Below are 22,626 nucleotides of genomic sequence, written 5' to 3'. Positions count from 1 at the left end.
TCTCACGTGACCGTTGTCATGTGACTGTAAATGGGCGGGTCTAAAGTTGTTTGAGGAAGAAGTTGAGGAACTGCGCTGTGTTTTCTTAGATTTTAATGTCAGCTCTATCAGTCAGTAACTGTTCACCATGCATTGATTTAAACGAATACAATGACTCTATTTAAATGATGTATTTATTATGAGTTAGACGAAATGTTTAAAATCATAACCAGCGCAGTTTTTCAGCCTTTATAGACAGGTTTTAGGGAAGGTCTGAGAGAAAATCATCATGGTCAAGCTGCTTTTTCTCATTTTGGCATCATGTTGCATCGGAGAGTCAAAGAGGAGAAATGTCCTGTTAATAATTGGTGAGTGAATTTCAGTCTGGTGTTAAATAGTCTATCTGTCTATCATTGTGTCTGTTAAAAGACCTTCAATCCTTTACATCAGAGTTTAAAGTACGAAACCCGCCTTCCATTTATTAATCCACCTAGCTACACTGATAGGACAAGAAAAATCTGTTTACCGATAATTAACATACGTTACTTGATATGAACGGAATTAACACAATTATATAAATATCCTTCTGTAAAAAGCAACATTCAGAGCAGGGGTCAAACTCAATCACAGCAGGGGCCGGATTCTGAAAATGGGTCCAACCTGAGGGCCTAACAGGGTCAATATTTAACCAATGAGTGTCAACCTAAATGATTTTGAAATTAAAAGGTCAACATGACAAATTAAAAACTCAAAATCTAAGTTAAAATGTCGAACTTATAAGTTTTAAAAGTTAAAAACATGACATTTAAAGTCAAAATATTGTTTTTAAAAGGCAAAATATGAGATAAGATACTGAAACTATGATTTTTTTAATAGTCAAAAAATGAGATAAAAGTCAAAATCATAAGTTTTAAAGGTCAAAATATGAAATAAAATTATAAATCATGGGTTTTAAAGGCCAAAATATAAGATAAAAATGAAAGCTAGGAGTTGAAATGGTCAGCAAAACTTAGATAAAATTCTAAATCATGATATTAAACCATCAAAATATGAAATAAAAATCAAAATCGTGAGTTTAAAATGTCAAAATATGAAATTAAATTTCAAATTCATGAGTTTTAGAAGTCAAAATGTTACAATGTCATTTAGCAGACGCTTTTATCCAAAGCAACGTACATCTTAGAGCAAAATATGAAATAAAATTAAAAATCACGAGTTTTAAAGGACAAAAAACTGAGATAAACATCAAAATCATGACTTTTAAAGGTCAAGATAGGATTCAAAATTAAGATTCTGAAAGGTAAAAATATGAAAGTCAAAGTTATGAGATGTAAAGGTTAAAATATGAAACAAAAAGTCAAAACCAACTTTTAGTCATAACGTTGGGATGCAAAATTGAAAATATAGGGAAAACATAAATTTCTCCTACGTTCCTGACTTTTTATCAAGTTATTTTTAATGTTTACTTTTTCCAATTTTTATGTCTCAACAAGGATATTTTAAATAATCAAGATTAAGTTTACATTTTTATACTGGAGGAAATCTGCAGACCTCATACTGGTGGGCCAGTTTTGATTAAGATAACACATGATCTGGTGGGCCAGGTATAACTATACCACTGGCCGGATTTGGCCCCTGGGCCTTGAGTCTGACACCCCTGATTTAGAATTTAGGTTGTCAGTTGAGCAACATTCTGCTCTTTAGTGCAGAAGCTAAGAGAAGTAGGTCTTTTCTCTCCACCAGCTGATGATGCAGGCTTTGAGACGGAGGTGTACAACAACTCTGTGGTCCATACTCCACACTTACGATCTCTGGCCCAGCGCAGCCTGGTGTTCAACAACGCATTCACATCTGTCAGCAGCTGCTCCCCCAGCCGCTCCACCATCCTCACAGGACTTCCACAGGTGAAGAAAACAACAACACACAAATGTTGATAACATGCTCTTCTAAATTGGGTCATTGGAGTAAAAACGTCTACTTGGTTTTTGTTTTAAAGCACCAGAATGGCATGTATGGGCTTCATCAGGGTGTTCACCACTTTAACTCGTTTGATGGAGTACAGAGTCTACCGCTGCTCCTTGGCCAAGCAAACGTACACACAGGTAAAGAATTATTATTTTTTTAAATGCTTCCACACAGTCTTACATATTAGCCAAATTCCTCCCTTTCTCACTCTCTTTTCTCTTCTTCTCTTCACAGGTATAATTGGGAAGAAGCATGTAGGTCCTGGATCTGTTTACCCGTTTGATTTTGCCTACACAGAGGAGAACAACTCTGTGCTACAGGTGGGAAGAAACATCACCCGCATCAAACTTCTGGTCCGCAAGTTTTTCCAAACCCATAAGGAGGAAGACCATATAAAAGATGAAGAGAGGTCGTTTTTCCTCTATGTTGCCTTCCATGACACCCACAGATGTGGACATTCACAGCCTCAGTACGGGGCTTTCTGTGAGAAATTTGGAAATGGTGAAATGGGAATGGGAAGAATACCTGACTGGACTCCAGAGTATTACACCCCAGAACAAGTGAAGGTCAGTGAGGCTATTTAGGTACTTTACGTTCACACAAACTGATCTGATGTTAGAAAAAAATACATATGTTTTCTGGTTTAGATTAATGAATAACAGTGCATCTGAGAAATACAGACTTGAAACTTTGACACATGAACCAAAGACAAAACTAATACAGAACACTATGTTGTTGTCCTGTCTTCAACTTTTATATCTCAGGTTCCTCCTTTTGTGCCAGACACGCCTGCAGCACGAGCAGATTTGGCTGCACAGTACACAACAGTTAGTAGGCTGGACCAAGGTGTGTAATAACAAAAAAGAAAATAACAGAAGCATTTTTGTCAAACTCTCAGCTATAATGGGTTATTGTTGTAAATCTTCTCTACAGGTATTGGTCTGGTCCTGCAAGAGCTCAGGGACGCTGGATATGAAAACGACACTCTGGTCATCTACAGCTCAGACAATGGCATCCCTTTCCCAAACGGCAGGACTAACCTGTATCACTCTGGGACTGCAGAGCCCATGCTGGTGTCCTCTCCAGAGCACCGGGAGCGATGGGGCGACATTAGCCAGGCCTACGTCAGCCTGCTAGGTAAGAGTTTGGTGCTTGAAGAAGGCTGAAGATGTGTGTTTTTTTCTCAAGAAAACAGGAAAAATTAGTTGTACTTTGTCATGTCAGCGGTGTACAAGAACTAATTGAGATGAAATGTATGTTCCTCAAGGACTGTTGTGATGGTTTGACTTGTAGATGCATTTTGATTTTATTTCCATTATTTTTATTGGGGTTGCTTACTTGCCAGATAATTGTCTCCTGACATTAATGATATGTCCTCTCTTCATTTAGAGTTTAGGTTGTCCATATATCCATTTTCCTCTGCTGAGCTTAGTATTGATTTCAGCAAGTCGATCCAGACATCCCTCTCCCCAGCAACATTTTCCAGCTCTGCCCAAAAGCCCTGGGCACGTAAAAACTTGGGCAAAATTTACAGAAAAAACTTTAATGTCAAAGGGACAACATATTGTTATACAAATTAATATCAGTTAAATAAAAATATGTCATGTAAAAAAAGTGACTGCAGATATTCTCCCCATTTAAAGTGACTAACCTAATTCAAAAGATGTCAAGCCAACTGGTGCTAGTAGTCTCTCCATTAGAGAAATTGGGATCACCTGAGTGCAGTGAATATGTCTCAAGTATAAAGATACCTGTGTCTGGAAGGTCCAGTCACTGGTTAATCCATATTCCTGGCTACCATTACACCGTGAAGACAACAGAACACTCCAAGCAACTCAGAGAAAAGGTAATTGAGCAGTAAAGTCAGGGGATGGATACAAACAAAATTCCGAGGCACTTAACCCAGAGTTCAGATAAATCCATCATCAAGAAATGGAAGGATAATGCACATTTGTGTGTCTGCCTAGATCAGGCAATCCTCACAAACTGATTGAGCATGCAAGAAGGACACTAGTGAGAGAGTCCACCAAAACACCTTCAACTACTCTGAAGTTAGAAGCTTCAGCAGCTGAGATGGGAGAGACTATGCATACAACAATTTTTGCCCAGGTTCTTCACCGGTCAAAGCTTTATGCAAGAGTAGCATGTTGAAGAAAACTCATATTATCTTGACTAGAGTTTGTCAAAAGGCATGTGGGAGACTCTACGGTCAAGTAGGAGAAACTTCTTTGGTCTGATGAGACTAAAATGGTGCTTTTTAGGCCATCAGACAAGATGCTATGTTTGGCAGAACACTGCACATCAACACAAACACACCATCCCTACTGTGAAGCACAGTGTTGGCAGCATCATCTTGCATGATCATTTTTTTAATTGACATTTGTAGAAATCAGTTTGCAATTTCACATTAAAGAGAGTTTTTGTTAAAAAAAAAAAAAGCTATATCATATTGACCATGACTGATTTAAAAAAATCAATAAAAAGGGTGAATACTTTTTGTTGGCACTGTACATGGATGTTGCTTAGGGCTCTTGTTCTTTTATTTTTTGAAGGGCACAATTGCAACCCACTGAAAACAGCACCACAACCAACGTTTGAGTCCCAACCCACGAGTTGTGAAACACTGCTGCAGAAATGTCCATAGATAGGCCAAGACATAGATGGCAAAACATGAAACTATACACTTCTCTTTTATCATCTCGTGACCACTTACCTTAGTGTGAGGTCCAGACCTCAGATGTTGATACAGCACAGATAAACTAACAGGGATGTCAGTGTGTTTAACTTTGGTTTTAAATTGGCCACAAGAGGGAGACTTAACAACAAACATCAGCAGATCTTTGATGGATTCAAATCCATCTCCTAAAGTTAATGGGATGAAATAAATGAATTAATGTAAACTGAACCCCCCCCCACTCAAACAGGTTAAAACAAAGAGAAGATACAGATGTGATCCAAATGTGTGAAGAAGATGAAGTTAACAAATACAGTGAAAATGGCACATATTTAAAATAAGCAGGTGTTGTGATTAACATTGTGAACTACAGTACTTATTAACTGTATCCTTGATTAAAAATGTACTTTTTGACACATTTAAATCCGTGTGTTTCACTGATAGATTTACATCAACCTCAAGAGGGAAACTAACGAGTAAAGATGTATGTATAGTGTATAGTGATTCATCAAAAGATCTTAGCTGTACTGAGAATGATCTCTAAAAGATGAAAACTAAATGTAAATGGGAAAACAGCATCACTCATACTAAATCAAATAAAGAGGAGAAACAAGTGTGATCAAAATGTGAGCACAGGGTAACTGAAAAATTTCAGATACTATAAAAATGGAAAGTATTTAAGAGAACAAGTGAGGTGGTGTGATGACCTGTACGAGTTTGAGAATATATTTCTTGTCACTTTTTGAAATGTTAACCTAAATATACATCTAAGGTATTTTGATAAGTCATTTATAACATGATTAAAAGTTAAGGTATGACTTTTTTAGATAAATCTTACTTTCCCTTCTTCTTTTTTTGGCAGACATAACTCCCACCATTCTGGACTGGTTTTCTGTCCCCTACCCGTCCTACAGCCTCCCCGGCAGCCCTTCAACCCCCGTCCACCTGACTGGGCGCTCCTTACTGCCCGCCCTTGTCTCTGAGCCCAGCAGCTGGCACACGGTCTACGCCAGTCAGTCCCTCCATGAGGTCTGTGAGCCCCACTGTATTCAGACAGCTGTGATTGTAACTCAAGATTTGGGAAAAAAGCATTAGGAGAAAAAAACTGATGTCTTTTTTTCAGGTTACCATGTACTATCCAACCCGCTCTGTCCACCAGGGGGCGTACCACCTCCTCCACAACCTTCACTACCGCATGCCCTTCCCCATTGACCAAGATCTGTACGTGTCACCCACCTTCCAAGACCTGCTGAACCGCACCCACCTCAGAGAGCCCACACACTGGTTCAAAAGCCTGCAGCAGTATTACTACAGAGAGCGCTGGGAGCTGTACGACTCCAGGTCTGTCACTGCACTACCATGAGAATTGTTCTGATTCATACATACAATCATCCACAGCTTGTCACGTACTGGGTCTCAGGAGGCTGGAGTCAATCCCAGCTGCCCCCCTCGAGAGGTGGGTACTTCCTGGACTGGTGGTTAATCAATCACAGGGCTGACAAACAGGGACAGACAAGCAGTGACACTCACACTGATGGGCAACTTAGGCTACATTCATACTGTAGTTAAAAGTGACCTGAATCAGATCTTTTTGCTCATGTGTGACTCGTATCTGATTTTTTTCAGCCGCTGTGAACAGCACAAGTCACACTGAATCTGACCTTTTCGAATCAGATTCAGGCCACTTTCGTATCTGGTTCTAAATCAGATATGTATCTGATCTTCTGGAAGTTGACGGCAGTGTGAACAGGCAAACAAAAAAGTCAGACCTGCAGTGTGAACATAGACTTTGAGTCTGCAATTAACCTAACGAGCATGACTGTGGGAGGAAGCCCTTCGCACAGAATGGCCGTGACTGGCAGGGATATGAACCAAGTACCTTCTAGCTGTGAAGTATGGCACTGTTTAGCCCATATTATATTCCATTTTAGAGGATTTAGGATAAGACTGGAAACAGTATATTGATTGATATTTTAGGAGTAACAAACATCCCTGTATCTTATCTTGGTCCCTACTTCCCATGGTCTAACCTCTCACCTTGCAGCAATAACTAACAGGCGTACTTCACCCTATGACCTGAGACAGGGATGATGGTCTGCTTGCCAGAGCAGGCAGCTAAACGCTGCTTAGTAAACTAATCATATTTGCCACTGTATCCAGCAAATATATGTGTATTTTAAGATAAGGAGTTGTCAGCGCTGAAGAAGACCATGAGTCGAAATGCGTGCATTGCGCCTTACCCTAACAAAACTGCTAAAAGGACATTTTTGAGTGCTAACGTTCTCAATTCCACTATGACCTACTGTTGGAGGAACTTTCCTTTTTGCTGTCACTCTTACATGGAGGTAATACTCCAGAGAGGAGTTCATGTAAATGATAACTCATCTGACCTGTGAGACCGCTGACAACCACTCTCACAACTATTTATCCTAGACGCCGCATGTCTTAGAACGGAAATACACAAGCAACCTTCGATATAAAATTGGCTTAAACTTCTGTTTTAGGGTCAGGGTAAGAGTTAAGGTCAGGAAACCAAAAGTTAAAAGTCAAAAACCCAACCTGATAAACCTGATTACAAATGTTTAATAAAGCTGAGTAAACAGTCTGCTTACAGGAAAAAAACTTGTCCTCCATGAAAATATTCTAACGCTAGTTACATAGATCCATTAGCTGTATAGGTATGTAGCTAACTGAGCTATGTAGCTAACTGAGCTACATAGCTATGTTTTCTAAAGCTAACTTAGCTATAGATAACAGAGCTACACTGACATAGCTAAAGCTAAGATCACGAAGCAGTTACGTAAGTTGTGTAGGTATGTTATCTATGTAGTTATGTTGGACTTAGCTACAATTGCTGAAGCTCACATTGCTAAAGCTAACTAAGCTACACTGGCTCATGTAGAAATGTTAATTATGTAGCTATGTTAGCTTTAGCTGGAGCTAACAATGCTAAAGTGAGCCATGGTTTGTGTAACTACATGTAAAACAGGTCTACACATAATTTAACCCTAGATTAGACCTCTGACCTTTCTCTGTTTTATTTATGAAAGGCTAGTCTATAATGTGGTGATTCAGTGAATGTAAATGCCAGACTTTGTTTATGAATAAAGTTTAAGTTAATTTAAAAGACCTAAAACTGGAAGTTTGCTGTACCAGGAAATTACAGCATTTTCTATCTGAGATGTAGGGTGTTTCACATGAATGGTCTGTGAGAGCGACTATCAGACATGTACAGTCTACAGCCAGTCCCCTCCTGTCAGCCTTGGCACTCCTCTGTCTGTCTCTTTTAAGCTTCCAGTGATGAAATTTCAGCTCCACAAACATTTAGAGGTCACTGCACATTCTCTTTTCTTTGGATTCAGTGTCTGCTTTTTTTAGATTCAGAAATGATTTAACCTAAGATTTTGTATGCAACATTTCTCCCAGCTTTCAGATAAATATTCTCATTGTAGTTTAAGTAAAACAGCTTCAATATTTTTCAAACCTTATATAATGTGTAGAAAAGAGAGCACTTACTTTTAAATAACAGAAAACTAATGTTCAATCCACAGAAGAGCTCAGAAATCAACACTTGGGGGAGTAACATAGATATTTATTTACATCTTTCATGCTTCCTGCCATGCTTCTCACCTGTTTTTCCACATTGCCTTTGGCTGCTGCTCTTGCTGCAAAAATTCAAACAGCGTGAAACATTTGAATTTATTCAGATTGTCACAACCATTCATCACAGTGGCAGTTACATTTCTTAAAATACATATGGCCTTAGTAAATTGTAAATGCACATGTATAGCCCTTTTCTTGTCATCTGTCTACTTGGTTTAAGGCCTGTTCTGCATGACTCTGGACTGTTCAGATCTGTAACTTTAGATGACATGAAAACATGTTTTTGTATATTTCTCTGGCTATTTGTAGTTGCACATGGTGGATTTATTTTAGTACCTGAGTTTTTAGATCCAATGTATTTAAGTTTTTTCATGATCTGAGATACTAACACAAATTTACGGGTCATCCCCCTTGGCACTTATTTGTCCTGGTCAAAACTTGTAGATGTACTGTCGACACTGTTGTTAATGAAGTTTGAAGATCAATAGCTGTTTTACAGGAAATACCTTAGTCCTAATGTAACTAAGATTGCTCTGACTCCTCTTCTTCTTTTCTAGATTATTGACAGATAATTTGGGCAAATACCTCCAAAAAGTTTGAGCAGGCTTCAGCTTGTGTAGAACAAGGCAGCATGCCTTGCTCAGTGTTTATATGACACTAACATCATCAGCATGAAGTTGTCTTGGCTAGCTAAAGATTGAGGACAAGAGACCCCTTTGTTCATACTTGTAACCAACAAAACCTGTTTCAATACCAGTACAGTCAGATAAAACAGAATTTAGATTTGTATAATTATACCACCAGACAAGCAGCAAATGGCAGGGTTTCATTACCAACTAACATCTGTTTCCTTAAATGTAAAGATATACAACACAGATGGTATTCAGATCCCCCCTTTTTTCTCTTTTTCTTTACACCCTGTATCCCATCATGACAAAGTGAAAACAGAAATTTATAAATTTTTGCTGATTATTAAAAAAAAAGAAACCTCAAAATTGCTTGGAGTTTGCAGAAAAATCCACATGAAAGCCAAAAGGGCTTTTATGTTTTTTGCAGTGAAAAGAGAGTCTTGCCACATTGATGGAGGGAGGCTGTGATGGTTGTCCTGTCCAGTTAGAGTCACCATCCAGTTCTTGGTCACCTCTCTCACGTAGGCCCTTCTCCCCTGACTGCCCAGTTCAGCTGGACTACCAGCTCTTGGAAGAGCTGCCATTTGAGAATTATGGAGGCCACTATGCTCTTGGGAGCCTTCAGTGGAGCACAACTTTTTTTGTAACTTTCCCCAGATCTGCGCCTTGCAACAGGATCATCAGCCTGGCCAGTTATTTAGGCCAATATTTAGAATTTCACCGATTATTGGTATCTGCATTTTAATTTACCAATACATGATCAAATTAATCAATAAAAAAGTGTGCTTCTTTGGTTCCATTGCACAATGTCTTCCTCTTTTGCTCTATTTGAACTTTCCACAGTCTAAAAAATGTCCTTTATATATAACATAATCTGATTGGCAAGATATCCCATGAGCACTAGCAAATCATCACCTAACCCTGGGTACCACAGACACAGTGAGCCTTTGGCATTACTTGCTGTTTTCCTGTTAGTACTATGCTGCTCTGTGCTATTTCTCATGCTGATAGAGCTAGAGCTAAATTATTTATTTTCCTTCATTGTTTTGATAATGCAATTTGACTTTTGCCAAATTAAATACATTTTGTATGTCATAATCAATGCATATTGGTACCAAATATCAATGATCAATCTCATGAACAACTAATAATCGGTATCAGACCTGAAAAACCGATATCAGTCAACCCCTAATCCTGTGTCTGAGCTCTGCAGACAGTTCCTTTGATCTCATGGCTTGGTTTTTGCTCTGATATGCATTGTCAGCTGTGTGGCCTTTATGGAGAGGTATGGGCATTTCATGTCCAATCAAATTAATTTACCACAGGTGGACTCCGGTAAAGGTGCAGAAACATCTAAAAAATTAAATCTAAAATTCAGTTTTCTCTTTGTCATGATGATGACCTGAATGCAGATTAATGAGAAAAAAATTAATTAAATGACTGTAGCATCAGGCTGCAGCATAATAGGGAAAATAATAAGGACCAGTGAAATCATGAGATTCCTTACTGCTGTTGACGAAGTTAACAAACTAATCTTTTAAAAGTAAACAAAGAAATACTTTTGTGCATTTTTTAAGATATCATGCTCATATGTTTGTAGCTTGTGTTAATTAAATTTTAATGCATGTCTTGTGGTTGACGATATGTTTGTTAAAAAAATTACTAAAGTTTAAAGTATATTTTCACATTTCTTGACCCCTGTAGAGTGCATTTCTTAATTCCTTTTAATAAAAGGAAGTTTTTTGTGTGGACTGTGATACTTAAACATGTTTTCAAATGTACATTTAATATGCCTGTATGCTTTTTTTTAATGTGGACTGAAGGAAGTCAAGCTGTGCCCTAGCTGTATAGCTTATGGGGATCCTAATAAATACACATTTAAGAGTAACATTAGAATAAATCAAAATGTTCAGTGTATTTTCCAGCATAATGGCAGTCTTTGGGGGGATTAAACAGTAGTTAGGTCATCATATAGAGAAAACAGTGAACGGAAGTACTAAAGTGATGTCATGTTGTGGTTTGATAAAAGCCTCGACTCTCATTGATGTTTTTCTCTTACAGGGCAGATCCACTGGAAACAAAGAACCTGGTATCAGACCCCTCCTACAGCACCGTGCTGGAGAGCCTGAGGCAGAGTCTGCAGAAGTGGCAGTGGGAGACAGGAGACCCCTGGGTCTGTGGACCTGACTACGTCCTGGAGGACAAACTGGAGCCGCACTGTAGACCACTCTACAATGGACTCTGATGATATTTGTACATTTCTGACCGACTCAAAGTCTGCTTAAAGTGACACATTCTTCTAATGAAATAAATTACTTTTATAGGCATTTGTATTATATTAAAATGTTGCTGCTTTGTTCAGAAATAAAAAAAACTTGAATTACCTACTGTTTTAATACCATATATTTGCCTTTTTTTCTACCAGATATAATGTCATCATTTTCCTTAATGGTTCCTCTCATCTGTTTTTTTTATAATAAAGGTACATTACCCATCATCCAGACCCCTCTCATTATCCTGTTTCATTGAAGGGCAACGTGAATACACACTACTCCACGTTTATTTTATTCAATTAAACGTTTTCACCTCCATCACTGTTCTCCTGATCAGCTGATTACACAGGATATGGCCTTCATAACGCATGACCGGTGAGGTCGACAAATCAATCAGGAGAAAGTGTTTTTTTTATTGATTGATCAGGGATCCACTTTGAAGTGAGACAGATTCTCAATCTCGCTTTGTAAAAAGGTTTTAGTACAATTTGGATTAATCGATTATTAATTTATGTCAATTGATCCATGTCTTTTACTCAGATGTGTCCATTTTCACCCATGCTGAAGTCTGCTAGTTCTGCTTTGTTGTTCATCTTTTGATGGCGAAGCACTCAACCTCTTTAACTAATGTCTTTGCTTTTTGTGTCTTTAACATCCTCATCTTCTGACTCGTTAGTAAAAAACACGAGTTGTCTAAAAATTAAAAAGTGATCAGACTGATGCTTAAAATGTGACGTTTTAAATGCATAGAAAATTAACATCTGTATGCTGATCGTAAGTTTTAGGCTTTCTAGACATTTTTTAGTTTTGACGTCTGACGTCAGCGTCTTCCTCTTCACTTATGTTAATCCTTTTAACTTTCACCTGCTCAAACGTCAGAGAAGAGCTGACGTCCCCATACATTTCCAGCCCCCTCATGCTCTATACCACACACATGCCTGATCATAATCCACCCACGTCCATTGTGATTTGACGAACGTCCTGGGTCATGATAGCGTCGCCCAGTCAGCCTATATAAGCAGCACAAAGTTTCCTCAGACCAAACAAGACAGAAAGTCATCCAGACAGACGGAAAGAGCGCAAAGTCTCTTCTGCGTAAAAAGCGCCAAGACAGTTCCAGACATGGAGAGGTCCGTTAGGTTTGCCGTGGTGTGCGTCGGAGTGTCTCTGCTCATTTCATGCCCACCAGCAGAAGCCTGGTACAAGCAGTCCACCGGGCCCAGCTACTACTCAGTGGGCAGAGCCTCCGGTTTGCTGTCCGGTATCAGGAGGTCGCCCTACGTCCGGAGGGCAGAGTCCGAGGAAACTCTGATGGACAGCGGGGAGACGACAGGTAACAACAACGTGCTTCCAGAGACTAACAGGGAGATCTCCATTCTCAAAAGCCTGGTGAGTACATTAATTACTTTATTTTTATAGACCGCTTTATTTATCATTTCTAAGCTCGCACGGATGATAAGGTGAAGAAAAGACGCGCGTAAATGGCGCGTAAATATGAACATTTTATCTTCGAAATATTTAAGGTGAAATTTTTTATATATATATAAACATAGGGCTCCTTTACTCTTGGGGGGTTAGAAGACAATCGAACAAAAAGCTGAGATAAAGAAACTGATGGTAAAAAAAATGTAACAACTCGTGCGTAAAGGCGCACACCACCGAGAGCTAACAGGTGAAAGCACAGCAAAACATGTTTTAAAATTGTACAAAAACGATCATTTACACGTTGAGTCAAGACATTTGAAGCAATTTACATCAACATTTCATGTAGAAAAATATAACGTGAAGAAGTATGAGACTAATTTAAGACTTATATCAAAAACGACATTAAATTTATTTCAGTGTCCTATAGCCTGCCTTTATTGCTCTGCAAAAGAAAAGTTAAATTTGCACAACAATAAAAATATCTCTGTTCTCTTGCCCCCTTAAGGCCATCTGCGTAAGAGACATCTCTCCAAACCTAAAGAGCTGCGAGCTGCTGCGAGACGGGACGGGCACCTTCAAGTGCCAAGCGGACGTCTACCTCACCCTGGACTCCCTGGACTGCCTGTCTGCGTGAGCCCCGGGAGTGCCTCTCTGGGAACGACACATTTTGAGTAAGGAAGGAAGGAGGTGTGGTGGAGGGTAGGCAGGGGAGGATAACGGCGCAGAGGGAACCCCTTCACTGTCGACGATGGACCGCTGCAGACTCTGAATGTTCTTATTTAAAGGGAAAAAAAAGACCACAAACGTTGTTCACATTCTGTTTAGGTTTCAAAAAGTACTGTACATGAAAAAAGAAAAAAAGGTGTTATTTGAAACCATATTTTTCAGTGACTTCCCATCTTTGCTGTATATCCCTGACATGTACCCACAGTTGCCAAAATGTATTAAATGTCCTGAAGTTTGACTGCAGAGCAGATTTCCTGGAAAGTACTTTTATTTATTTTATCTATTAAAATGAACAAACACTGGTGACTGGTTGTGTGGCTTACGTTTGTCATAAATTAGATGCAAAAGTGAAATAAGAGATTCTAGCACTGCTTTATTCTTCAGTTTATACTGTATTTCTCAGAATAAAAGATACATAAACTTACCAGTTTATCATTAATTCTGTATTGCAGTTTTAAGTACAACACAAATCATAATCTATACAATAACATTCTGAGAACACACTACATTTTGGAATTGAGATATGATCTGGAGCAAACACTCTGAAAGTGGAAAAAAATCCCAAATCACACAAATGAAGATTCTAAATTACTCACCAGCCCGTCATCAAAAAAGGCACTTAAGGTTGTTTTCCTCTTGTTTTCTTTCGTATCAGCCATCACCTTATCTTGTTTACGACTGGAGTCAGAGAAGTTGGTGTAATAGAACAGCCCCCAGCAGGGTTAAAGCCACACAAATCACACATAGGAGGTCTGATCCTGGTTTACAAATCAGGGTTTATGACTGTGTCTGTGTGTGTTTGATATTGGAAAAATAATATCCAGAGGAAAACAAGTCAATTAAAGGCACGCTGGAGGAGCAAGAGATGTTTCTAAACAGTTTTGAATATATAACATGAACGTCATCACTGACTGGTACGACTTTAGGGAACATGTGACTTCATCTGGGAGTAAGTAAACACATTCTAGGAATATTCGGAGGGAGTGTGACGCACACGATGTGGACAGCAAAGAGACACAGTGATGGATGAGCAGGCAAACACACAGCCGTATGCATGAGTGAACCCTGTGCCGAGGAAGTAACGGACAAACAGTAAATCCTAGCACTCTCTGTGTCCTGCCCACACATGGAAGAAGAGACTGGTAAGTATATGGCATGTGTGTGGAAGAATATCAAACAATATCACCATTTAAAGTCAGGTATAGTACAAAAAAGAAAGCAAGTTCATCTTAACAAAAAAGTCAGCACATTAAGGCTCAACCCTAAAGTCTGATGACAAGAAAGAGGCCCTTCTCCTTCAGTATTTCCCTTCTCTGAGCTCCATGTCATCACAGAGCTTACAGGATACAATGCGACACTTGCAGAGAGCATCAAGGATTTAGACCAAGTGATCCTCATCTTCTCTTCCATCCCTTTTTCTCTTTTTGTCTCTATAAATGAAAAATCCCAAGATGGTCAGCGAAAACAGTTCAGTGATATTTCGGACCTCCGCCTGCAGCTATAAGAGCGACACGGCCTCCAGGTTCTCTCTAATGATCGTGTCCATTACCACCTGAAACACCACCTGGATGTTGGAGGTGTCGGTTGCTGTAGTGAAGTGGTGGTAGATGAGTTTGCTGGGTGTGGCATTGAGTGAGATGAAGGTAGCAGCGACGAAGCGGGCGGCAGAATCCACGTCACAGTCTGCACCTGGAGGACAGGTGATGGAGAGGGAATAAGGCTCTTAGGCAGATCAAATGGTTGCTTTACATAGAAAACTGAACAAGTGGGTAGGCTGGATGTACATGAAAAAAGTAGTAAAGCAGCTCTGTGTATTCCTAAAAACGGAAATAATGATAGACACGTTTGTGCTCAGGAAAGATGATAAAACAGAAAAAATAAAGATGACTTGTAGTCGATTTATTGTGACAATAACCAGTGAGCTCCCTGCTTTGAATAAACTGTTATGAACTGTAAACTGCCAAACTATATTGAATTGTATAGTATAATGGTGCTGAATTATGTATATATTTTTAATTTATGCAAATATGCTATGCATGTCATAAAAATTTTTCTTACTATTATTAGGGCTTTTAAGTCCTTAGTTTATACTTTGGTTGTTCCATCAAGTGTTACAAACTCTAAATAATCACAAAATAAAACTTTGGAGTAGTCGGATGATAAAGTGGACAAAGAAAAAAAACATTTCACAGAAATTTGTTTTAAAATGCCCGTCTTATCCTTTCCTCCTTGTTTGTATTTCTTTTTTCTCTTGGTAAATAGCTCATCTGTCAACATTTCTACATAAATCAGTTGTCTCTACAGTTCAGGGTCTGAGCTGGCACTAACACGCAAATAGTTTGGTCCAATCCATCCATCCATTTTCTATACCGCTTATCCTGTTGGGGTCACGGGGGTCTGTAGCCTATCACAGCTGTCATTGGGCGAGAGGCATGGTACACCCAGGACTGGTTACCAGTCAATCACAGGGCTGACATACAGAGACTGACAAGCAGGCACACTCACACCTTAAGTGTCACCAGTTCACCTTAAGAGCATGTTTTTGGTGCTGGGAGGAAGCCGGAGTACTCGGGGAGAACCCACGCATGCACAAGGAGAACATGCAAACTCTGCACAGAAAGGTTTATAAAGACCAGGAACCTTCTTGTTGTGAGGCAACAGTGCTAACCCCTGTGTTGCCGTGCAACCCCCAGTTCTCTTTCTCCTATCTGAAAAGATGCTTTTTGATCAGAAGTACCAGGAACTTTTAGAGCTAAGAACTTCTCCCAAAGGCACTAAATAGTTCCTGTGGCCTACTGTTGTTTGTGTGTCCATAAGGGCACAAAGTCCTGAAAGACTAGGCAAATCAGGCATCCTTATACAGCCAGGTTTCAGTATGACAAAGTACATTAATATGAACATTAACTATTAAAAAGATTTAAAATTTAACAGACCAAATGTAAATGCTTTGACTTGGCCACTCCAGAACATTCACCTTGTTTTCTTTAAAACATTTCTGTGTAGCCTTCGCTGTATGCTCAAGGTCATTATCTTCCTGGAAAATAAATATTCTCCTAAGCTGTAGTTCTCTTGCAGAGTGAGTAAGATTGTCCTCCAGGATTTTCCTAGATTTTGCCACATTCATATTACCCTCTACCTTTACAAGCATTACACAAGCATCTCCACAGCATGATGCTGCCAGCACCATGCTTTACAGTGGGAATGATGTGTTTGTGGTGATGTGTAGTGTTTGATGTGTGCCAAACATACAGGTACAGTGCTTAACAAATTTATTAGACCACCTGTCATATTTGTCTCAAAGACCATCCAGCATCATGAAGTGCTTTAATGCGGACTCTTTCATTTTCAGTGAGCTCTCCAGTCAGTGCTTCCTTCTGCTGACAAGCTTCATGGAGATGCTGATTTCCTTTTCCAGCAGGACTTGGCACCCGCCCACACTGCCAAAGGTACCAAAAGCTGGTTCAATGACCATGGTGTTACTGTGCTTGACTGGCCACCAAACTGGCCTGACCTGAACCCCATAGAGAATCTATGGGGTATTATCAAGAGGAAGATGAGAGACACTAGACCCAACAATACAGATGACCTAAAGGCTACTATCAAAGCAAGCTGGGTTCCATTACACCTGAACAGTGCCACAGGCTGATCGCCTCCATGCCATGCCGCACTGATGCAGTAATTCATGCAAAAGGAGGCCCAACCGAGTACTGAAGGCATAGACATGAACATACTTCTCAGAAGACTGACATTTCTGTTTAAAACATCCTTTTTATATTGATCTTATGTAATATTCTAATTTAACTCTAGTTGAGATTTCAGATTTATGTTTAATGTGGTGTAATGGTAGCCAGGAATACTGATTAACCAGTGACTGGACCTTCCAGGCCCAGGTTTCTTTATACTACAACCACGTGAGACACATTTCATTGAGTGAGACTACTAGCACCAATGAGATGGGCCTCTTTTCATTGAGGTCAGTCACTTTAAAGTGGGTATATCTTCATGCAGTCTCTTATTTTACATTACATATTTTTTTGTTCAGTAGACATTACTTTGTAGAAATCTGTTTGCACTTTGAAATTATTATTATTTTTATTATATTGACCATGAATGATTTATAAAATCAGTAAAAGGGTAAAACATCTATTAATTTTGCACCAATATTGTAAAAAAACCCAAATGATAACCAACCCCAGTCTGAGTGGACAATTGTGCAAGGTTTGAAGAAAATTCCTCACAGCATGAGGGATGAAGATTTGGGCCAGTGACTTTGACCTCTGACCTCCAAAATTTAATTAGTTTCTCCTACATTAGGGGTAAATTTTCTTTTTCTTTTAATGTTTTTTTGTTTTTTAGAAAATAAATAATTGTTGAAATATCGTTATTATGAACTTTGATTTTATTAAAAATCATACTGTACAGAAAACATGTTTGATGCCAATGCAATAAAAATAGAAGTCCTAGTCACCAATATTTTTGTCAGTTTTTCCTTACTCCTGCCAGCTGTCCAAACTGAACCAAAACATAGGCAACACTCCTCTATCTTGAAGTATTCAAAACTGTCTTTACTGAATGCCATGTGTTAGTCAAAGTGCATTGAGCAGGGTTTTTTAGGGCCGTGCTGGGGGGGCCTAATGTGAGGTCTTTTTATGAGGCCAATAATTCCTAGCAGAACTGCTGGTGCAGTGAAGCAGCAGCATAAATTATCACCTCGTTAAAAATATATTGTTAAACTGATGAGTCTTTGACCGTGTCAATCAAAACTGAAATTAATCATGTCTAGATGTAGACTTTATGGCAGAGCTTATTTCATGGATCAGATTTATCAGAAGGTGTAGTAAAGCGGTCATGAGTTCAGTTTAACTGATGAATGATTATAGTCTTTTGAACATTGCAGCAGTCACATCAATGTCACAAACTAGGAAGTTAAATATATGAGACAGAATGAATGAGACAGTCCTACCTTTAAACTGTGCCAGGTAGAACCTCAGGTGTCGGCCAGAGTGTAATATCTTGTCCTGAAAAAGGTCTATCTTGTTCATGAACAAAATCTGCAATAAACACAAACAAAGACAATTAGTGAAACAGAAGAAGCTCACTACAAGTCAAAGGCCTTCTTCTCAAGTGGAAAGGGAAAATCAATTCTGAAAATCAGGAGAAAACAGAAAATGCTGATTTGATTTAGAGATTCCCACCTGAAATGCAATGATAAATGAAAAAATTAACAATGAAACCATTACATCAGAGCCAACACAGTTTCAGTTACTGTCACTTTATAGATATTTACAGTACATAAAATGTTCAAATCAATGGCTGTGCTGATGACGATCATGGGGGATCAATAGACTTGCCTTACACATCAGTGTGATTAATCACCCATGTTGTCACCAGTGTCGACACTCAACAAGCTCAGATACGTCTTCTTTCAATCTAATTCTCTTGTCCTGCTGCCTTCATGTTTTACGCATACTTAGTCAACCAATTTAAACTGCACGCAAGTTCTCTCTGTTCCAGCCGCTTCTGAGCTCAAAAACAGACCCCCATCCAGAAAACATACCCGGATAATAACACTGATAATAACAGAAGCGGATTGAGGTAGAGCAGATTTTCAGTGAACCAGATCCTGACTAACGTCTAGGTGTGTAATTAGAGTTAACTGAGGTGGAGGTTACAAATCTCCCTCCCACGTTTAAAAGGTATCATTAAACACTTTTGTTTAATGAGCCTGTTAGCCATGTTAATGTGCGAGCCCACACACTACCTCGCTCATAAACACATCACACACTAAACACTGAAACACCCATTTGGCTCTAATGAAACCATGAATGGAAGTCTTCATGAGTTTTTTAATAAAAGGTCGTTTTTGTTTGTATCTTTAATATCTTCCTTGTTTTGGTGATGTTTTCATTGATCAAACACCAATTTCAAAATGTTCATAATCTTAAAGACTTTGTCACTAACTTTCACAGTGCCTTGGTGTGGTCAGAACTGAAGTTTTTTCTTGTTAAATGCTCGCTTAAGTTCAAACCAGCGTGCAGGAGTGAGTGAAAGTTGGCACGTCATCATGCAGTGACTTGTGTTTTAGGATAGCTTCAAATGCAGAGTTAAGTGGAATAAATTGAACAAGCTCGTTACGTGCTTGTTTTAATATGATCATTTACCGGAAATGAGGATGGAAAAACACAGAGAGGGGAAAGTGTCACCTCGCCAAAGCTCAGCCTAATTACAACTCGCTGTTTAATTACGAATGACAGAGGACGGGGGGACAAAGGGCCGAGGCTGGGCCCTGTTTGTGTGTGTGGAAACAGCATTCATCAAACACATTAGTGTTTTTCTTGTCTCATGGTGTCATAAAGAACAAAGAGACATTTTGCTTGTGTCTCCCCTTCTCATCTAGGCACTCTGTCCAGCCGAGCTATGGTTCCACCCCTGAAGCTGAACTTTGTTTTCTGGCTTCTGATGATGCAGATCGTTGCTGTCATACCTGTCAGAATTCACAATTTGAGCTTGATCTTAGTACAGGGCGCTGATGCATCACACAAGTGCATCAAATCCCTTATCTTAAATAGTTAGCAGAACATAACCTTCGTACAAATTGAGGAACAGGCCTTGGGGATTGGATTTATCTTAACTCATCATGGAAGTGTTTGAGTTTTGAAAGAAAACATGTCAAAATAAAGCATTAAAGTGAGGGAAATGGTTCAAACACTAAGCTTCTGCCACTGCAGGTGGTGGTTATCATAGAAATGTAAAATAAATGTAAATATATCAGTTAAACAAGAAAAAGACAGAAAAGAACAGCAGTACTTCCCTGTTTGTGCAACAAGCAGAAGTGTTCATTATGAACCTGCTGATGACAACTCGTTCAATGAATCTGTTTTATTAGTGAAGCACGAACTCAAGGCAAACATTCATCTGTTGTCTGTTTAATGGCATCAAAAATCTTAAACAAGAAACAAAAAGATCAAAAAGGTTAAAGGTTGACAACTAAAGCCCTAGCATATTATACATTTCCCTTTTCCATTATTTTTCAGCCCCCTTTGAATTTATACAAGGCAGTAGAAAAATAGCTTTCCTGCTAGCCCTGTGATATTTCCCCATCCCCCACCCCTCCATTGCTTGACAGGTAAACTGCAGAAAAACCTCCAGCTGCCTTAATATGTGCCTCTACCCAACTTGCATAGTAACTGCTCTCTACAGGTTGAATCTGTCTGCTGAAACAGATTTTTTTTTTTTTTAATTCTACTGGTTGTGCTGGTGCCATCTGTCACCACCACAGAGCTCAACATAACCACACACTTTTATCATGACTGTTAACTTCACTGATATCAGCCAACAGCCAAAATTTGAGTTCCACCAATCAGAGACCTTGCTGTGACAGTGTAGGATTGTAGGTAATGAAGGGCTGCCACCTGAGATTGTGAATAAACGTGTCCTTCTTAAACAAAGTCAATGATAAACTTGCTTGTGTCTTCTACATTATAGTACATCAGAGATGGAAAAAGTGCACAGCTGTTGTAATCCAAGTAAATATACAATTACCCTGGTTAGAATTTACATAAGTACAATTAAAATTACTGGTTTATAAATCTACTCAAACAAAAGCAAAAGTATTCAGTAAGAAAAAGTTTATTTTTAAGTACTGAGTAGCTACTGAGGAGTTGCACAGAAAAATATGATTGTTCCTTAATGGCTAGAAAAACAAGAGATTAGCTCTTAGCTACCAGGTTTTTAGGTGAAGTAACACCTCTTAACCTTGCAAAGCAGATGGATTCGCCTGTTTCCATGTTTCTCACTGGTAAATCCATCTTGCAAAGCTCCTGTCTGAACAGATTGGGCCCAGTTAGAAAGTTAGAGAAGTGTCAGCACTCAAAATGTCCTTTATAGTGGTTTTTATTCAAGGCAGCAAGGCACAACGGACGCGTTTCGATTTAGTCTTCCTCAGCATTGTGACAACACTAACTCTAGTAAGTATTTTGTCTAGCACCTTTTAAAAAAGTTTTTGTGCTTGGAGGGTGCTCCTTTTTTTGCTTTTATGTGACCCGGTTAGAAAGTGACAGGACCAGTCGGTGATGAGGGACAGTACATTGAGGCGCGGCGGAGCTGTGACGTAAGCAAGCAGCAACAAGAGGCCGGTACAATTATGGCAGAAGAGATTAGCGTGGATGCTGCTAAAACATACGTTTTATCAGAACTTGATGACATTTCTTCGTTAAGAGAAGAACAAAGAACAGCATTGAGTTGTTTTCTTTTCAAAAATGACAAACATCGTGTACTGACATGTCTATAGTCGCCATGGATCGCATTATGCAGTTCTCTGAGTTAACTCCTTCGGTAGGGGCGCAGCTCGGTAGCGGCTACATCACGTGTTTTGTTGCTCTTATTGGCCCGTAAAGATATGACAGACAGTACGTTTATCCAATCACCCCCTGAGTTTTTTTAAAGGCTCTGACCTTCCTCAAACACTGTCTATGGTGGTTTACCAGATGGATGCGTGCCAGGTTAAACACCTCTATAATAAAGTAAAATACACAGCAAAACTGCCAATGTTGATTAAACTCCTGTAAAGCTTAATTTAACACTTTAAATTATCTAAATTAGTCCACACAACATAATTTTAAAGTATTTTATCTTTTACACTTTGACAGAGCTGTTATGTGTCCATTAGGAGCCCCTAAAGTCATAAGTTGGTATTCTAACTCAGTGAATAACTTCACTCATGGTGTAAATGTGTCTCACATCAAAAACAACAACAATCTCATTGAAACATAACCAAAAGAAAAAAAACCATCAGGGATCACTGTACAACAGGAAACATCCAAACAAAACTAAACACTCTGCCTGAGGGCATGATGGGAAACTGCCCACACATCCCCCCGCTTTAAAATCACAGTATGGTCAAAAGGTAGAAAACATACAGGACTATTTACTCAAGTAAAACTACAGTTGCTCTGGTTAAAACATACTTAAATAAAAGTAAAATGTACTGATTTTAAGAAGTACTCAAAAAATACATGTACACAAAAAATACTCAAAATCAAAGAAATTTAAGAAAAAAATAGTTACTTTCCACCTCTTCCATAATTCATTGTTTCCCCCTTTTTTTTTTGTAGGTTTGTTTTTGGGCCTTTTCGTGCCTTTACTAGATAGAGGATGACAGTGGATAGACCTGGAAATGTGACGAGAGTGTGGGAGAGACATGCGGCAAAGGGCCTCAGGCCGGAGGCAAACCCGGGCTGCCCGCGTACATGGTGCATACCTTAACCACTCTGCTACCAGCGCGCCACATTGTTTCCCCCTTTTAAACTGTGTTTCGCTGAAAGCTAATTAAATTCACTAGTAACAGCAGTGC

At 39.1% G+C, this 22,626-nt stretch overlaps 3 protein-coding genes across 7 annotated transcripts in view; 2 read left to right on the top strand and 1 right to left on the bottom strand.

Annotated features, from left to right (window-relative positions):
• The first annotated feature begins 58 nt into the window (after positions 1 to 58).
• On the top strand, positions 59 to 11,233 carry sgsh (N-sulfoglucosamine sulfohydrolase (sulfamidase)). Of its 3 annotated transcripts, none has more exons than XR_005991799.1 (9): positions 59 to 347; positions 1,705 to 1,883; positions 1,976 to 2,081; positions 2,179 to 2,510; positions 2,709 to 2,790; positions 2,878 to 3,081; positions 5,481 to 5,647; positions 5,742 to 6,074; positions 10,912 to 11,038. XR_005991799.1 is itself a non-coding variant. In XM_041785117.1 (9 exons), exons 1-9 carry the CDS (start codon positions 269 to 271, stop codon positions 11,093 to 11,095), a joined length of 1,551 nt encoding a protein of 516 aa, XP_041641051.1. In that variant the 5' UTR covers positions 60 to 268; the 3' UTR covers positions 11,096 to 11,233. The 3 variants fall into 3 exon arrangements, 2 of the variants coding, with proteins under 2 accessions (XP_041641051.1, XP_041641052.1); XM_041785117.1 differs by having other exon boundaries at positions 60 to 347; positions 5,742 to 5,959; positions 10,912 to 11,233; XM_041785118.1 differs by having other exon boundaries at positions 62 to 347; positions 1,723 to 1,883; positions 5,742 to 5,959; positions 10,912 to 11,233.
• Positions 11,234 to 12,125: 892 nt separating this feature from the next.
• On the top strand, positions 12,126 to 13,214 carry npb (neuropeptide B). Its single transcript, XM_041786112.1, has 2 exons — positions 12,126 to 12,512; positions 13,054 to 13,214. The coding sequence occupies exons 1-2, from the start codon at positions 12,246 to 12,248 to the stop codon at positions 13,180 to 13,182; spliced, it is 396 nt and encodes a 131-aa protein (XP_041642046.1). The 5' UTR covers positions 12,126 to 12,245; the 3' UTR covers positions 13,183 to 13,214.
• An 18-nt stretch (positions 13,215 to 13,232) lies between these two features.
• Positions 13,233 to 22,626, bottom strand: part of gnav1 (guanine nucleotide binding protein (G protein) alpha v1) — a 42,148-nt gene continuing 32,754 nt past the window's right edge. For 2 of the 3 annotated variants that reach the window (XM_041786111.1, XM_041786110.1), the window contains 2 exons: positions 18,238 to 18,325; positions 13,353 to 14,963 (listed from right to left, as the gene is read on the bottom strand). In XM_041786111.1, the coding sequence (XP_041642045.1) occupies positions 14,773 to 14,963; positions 18,238 to 18,325 (279 nt within the window). In that variant the 3' untranslated portion in view covers positions 13,353 to 14,772. Of the gene's footprint in view, positions 13,323 to 13,352; positions 14,964 to 18,237; positions 18,326 to 22,626 lie in introns of those variants that run through there. The other variant, XR_005991838.1, reaches the window with a different exon arrangement.

This window comes from Cheilinus undulatus, linkage group 4 (genome assembly GCF_018320785.1).
Source record: "Cheilinus undulatus linkage group 4, ASM1832078v1, whole genome shotgun sequence".
Lineage (NCBI taxonomy): Eukaryota > Metazoa > Chordata > Actinopteri > Labriformes > Labridae > Cheilinus > Cheilinus undulatus.
Note: the sequence above shows the minus strand (reverse complement) of the source record. Positions and strands in the feature narration are given on the sequence as shown.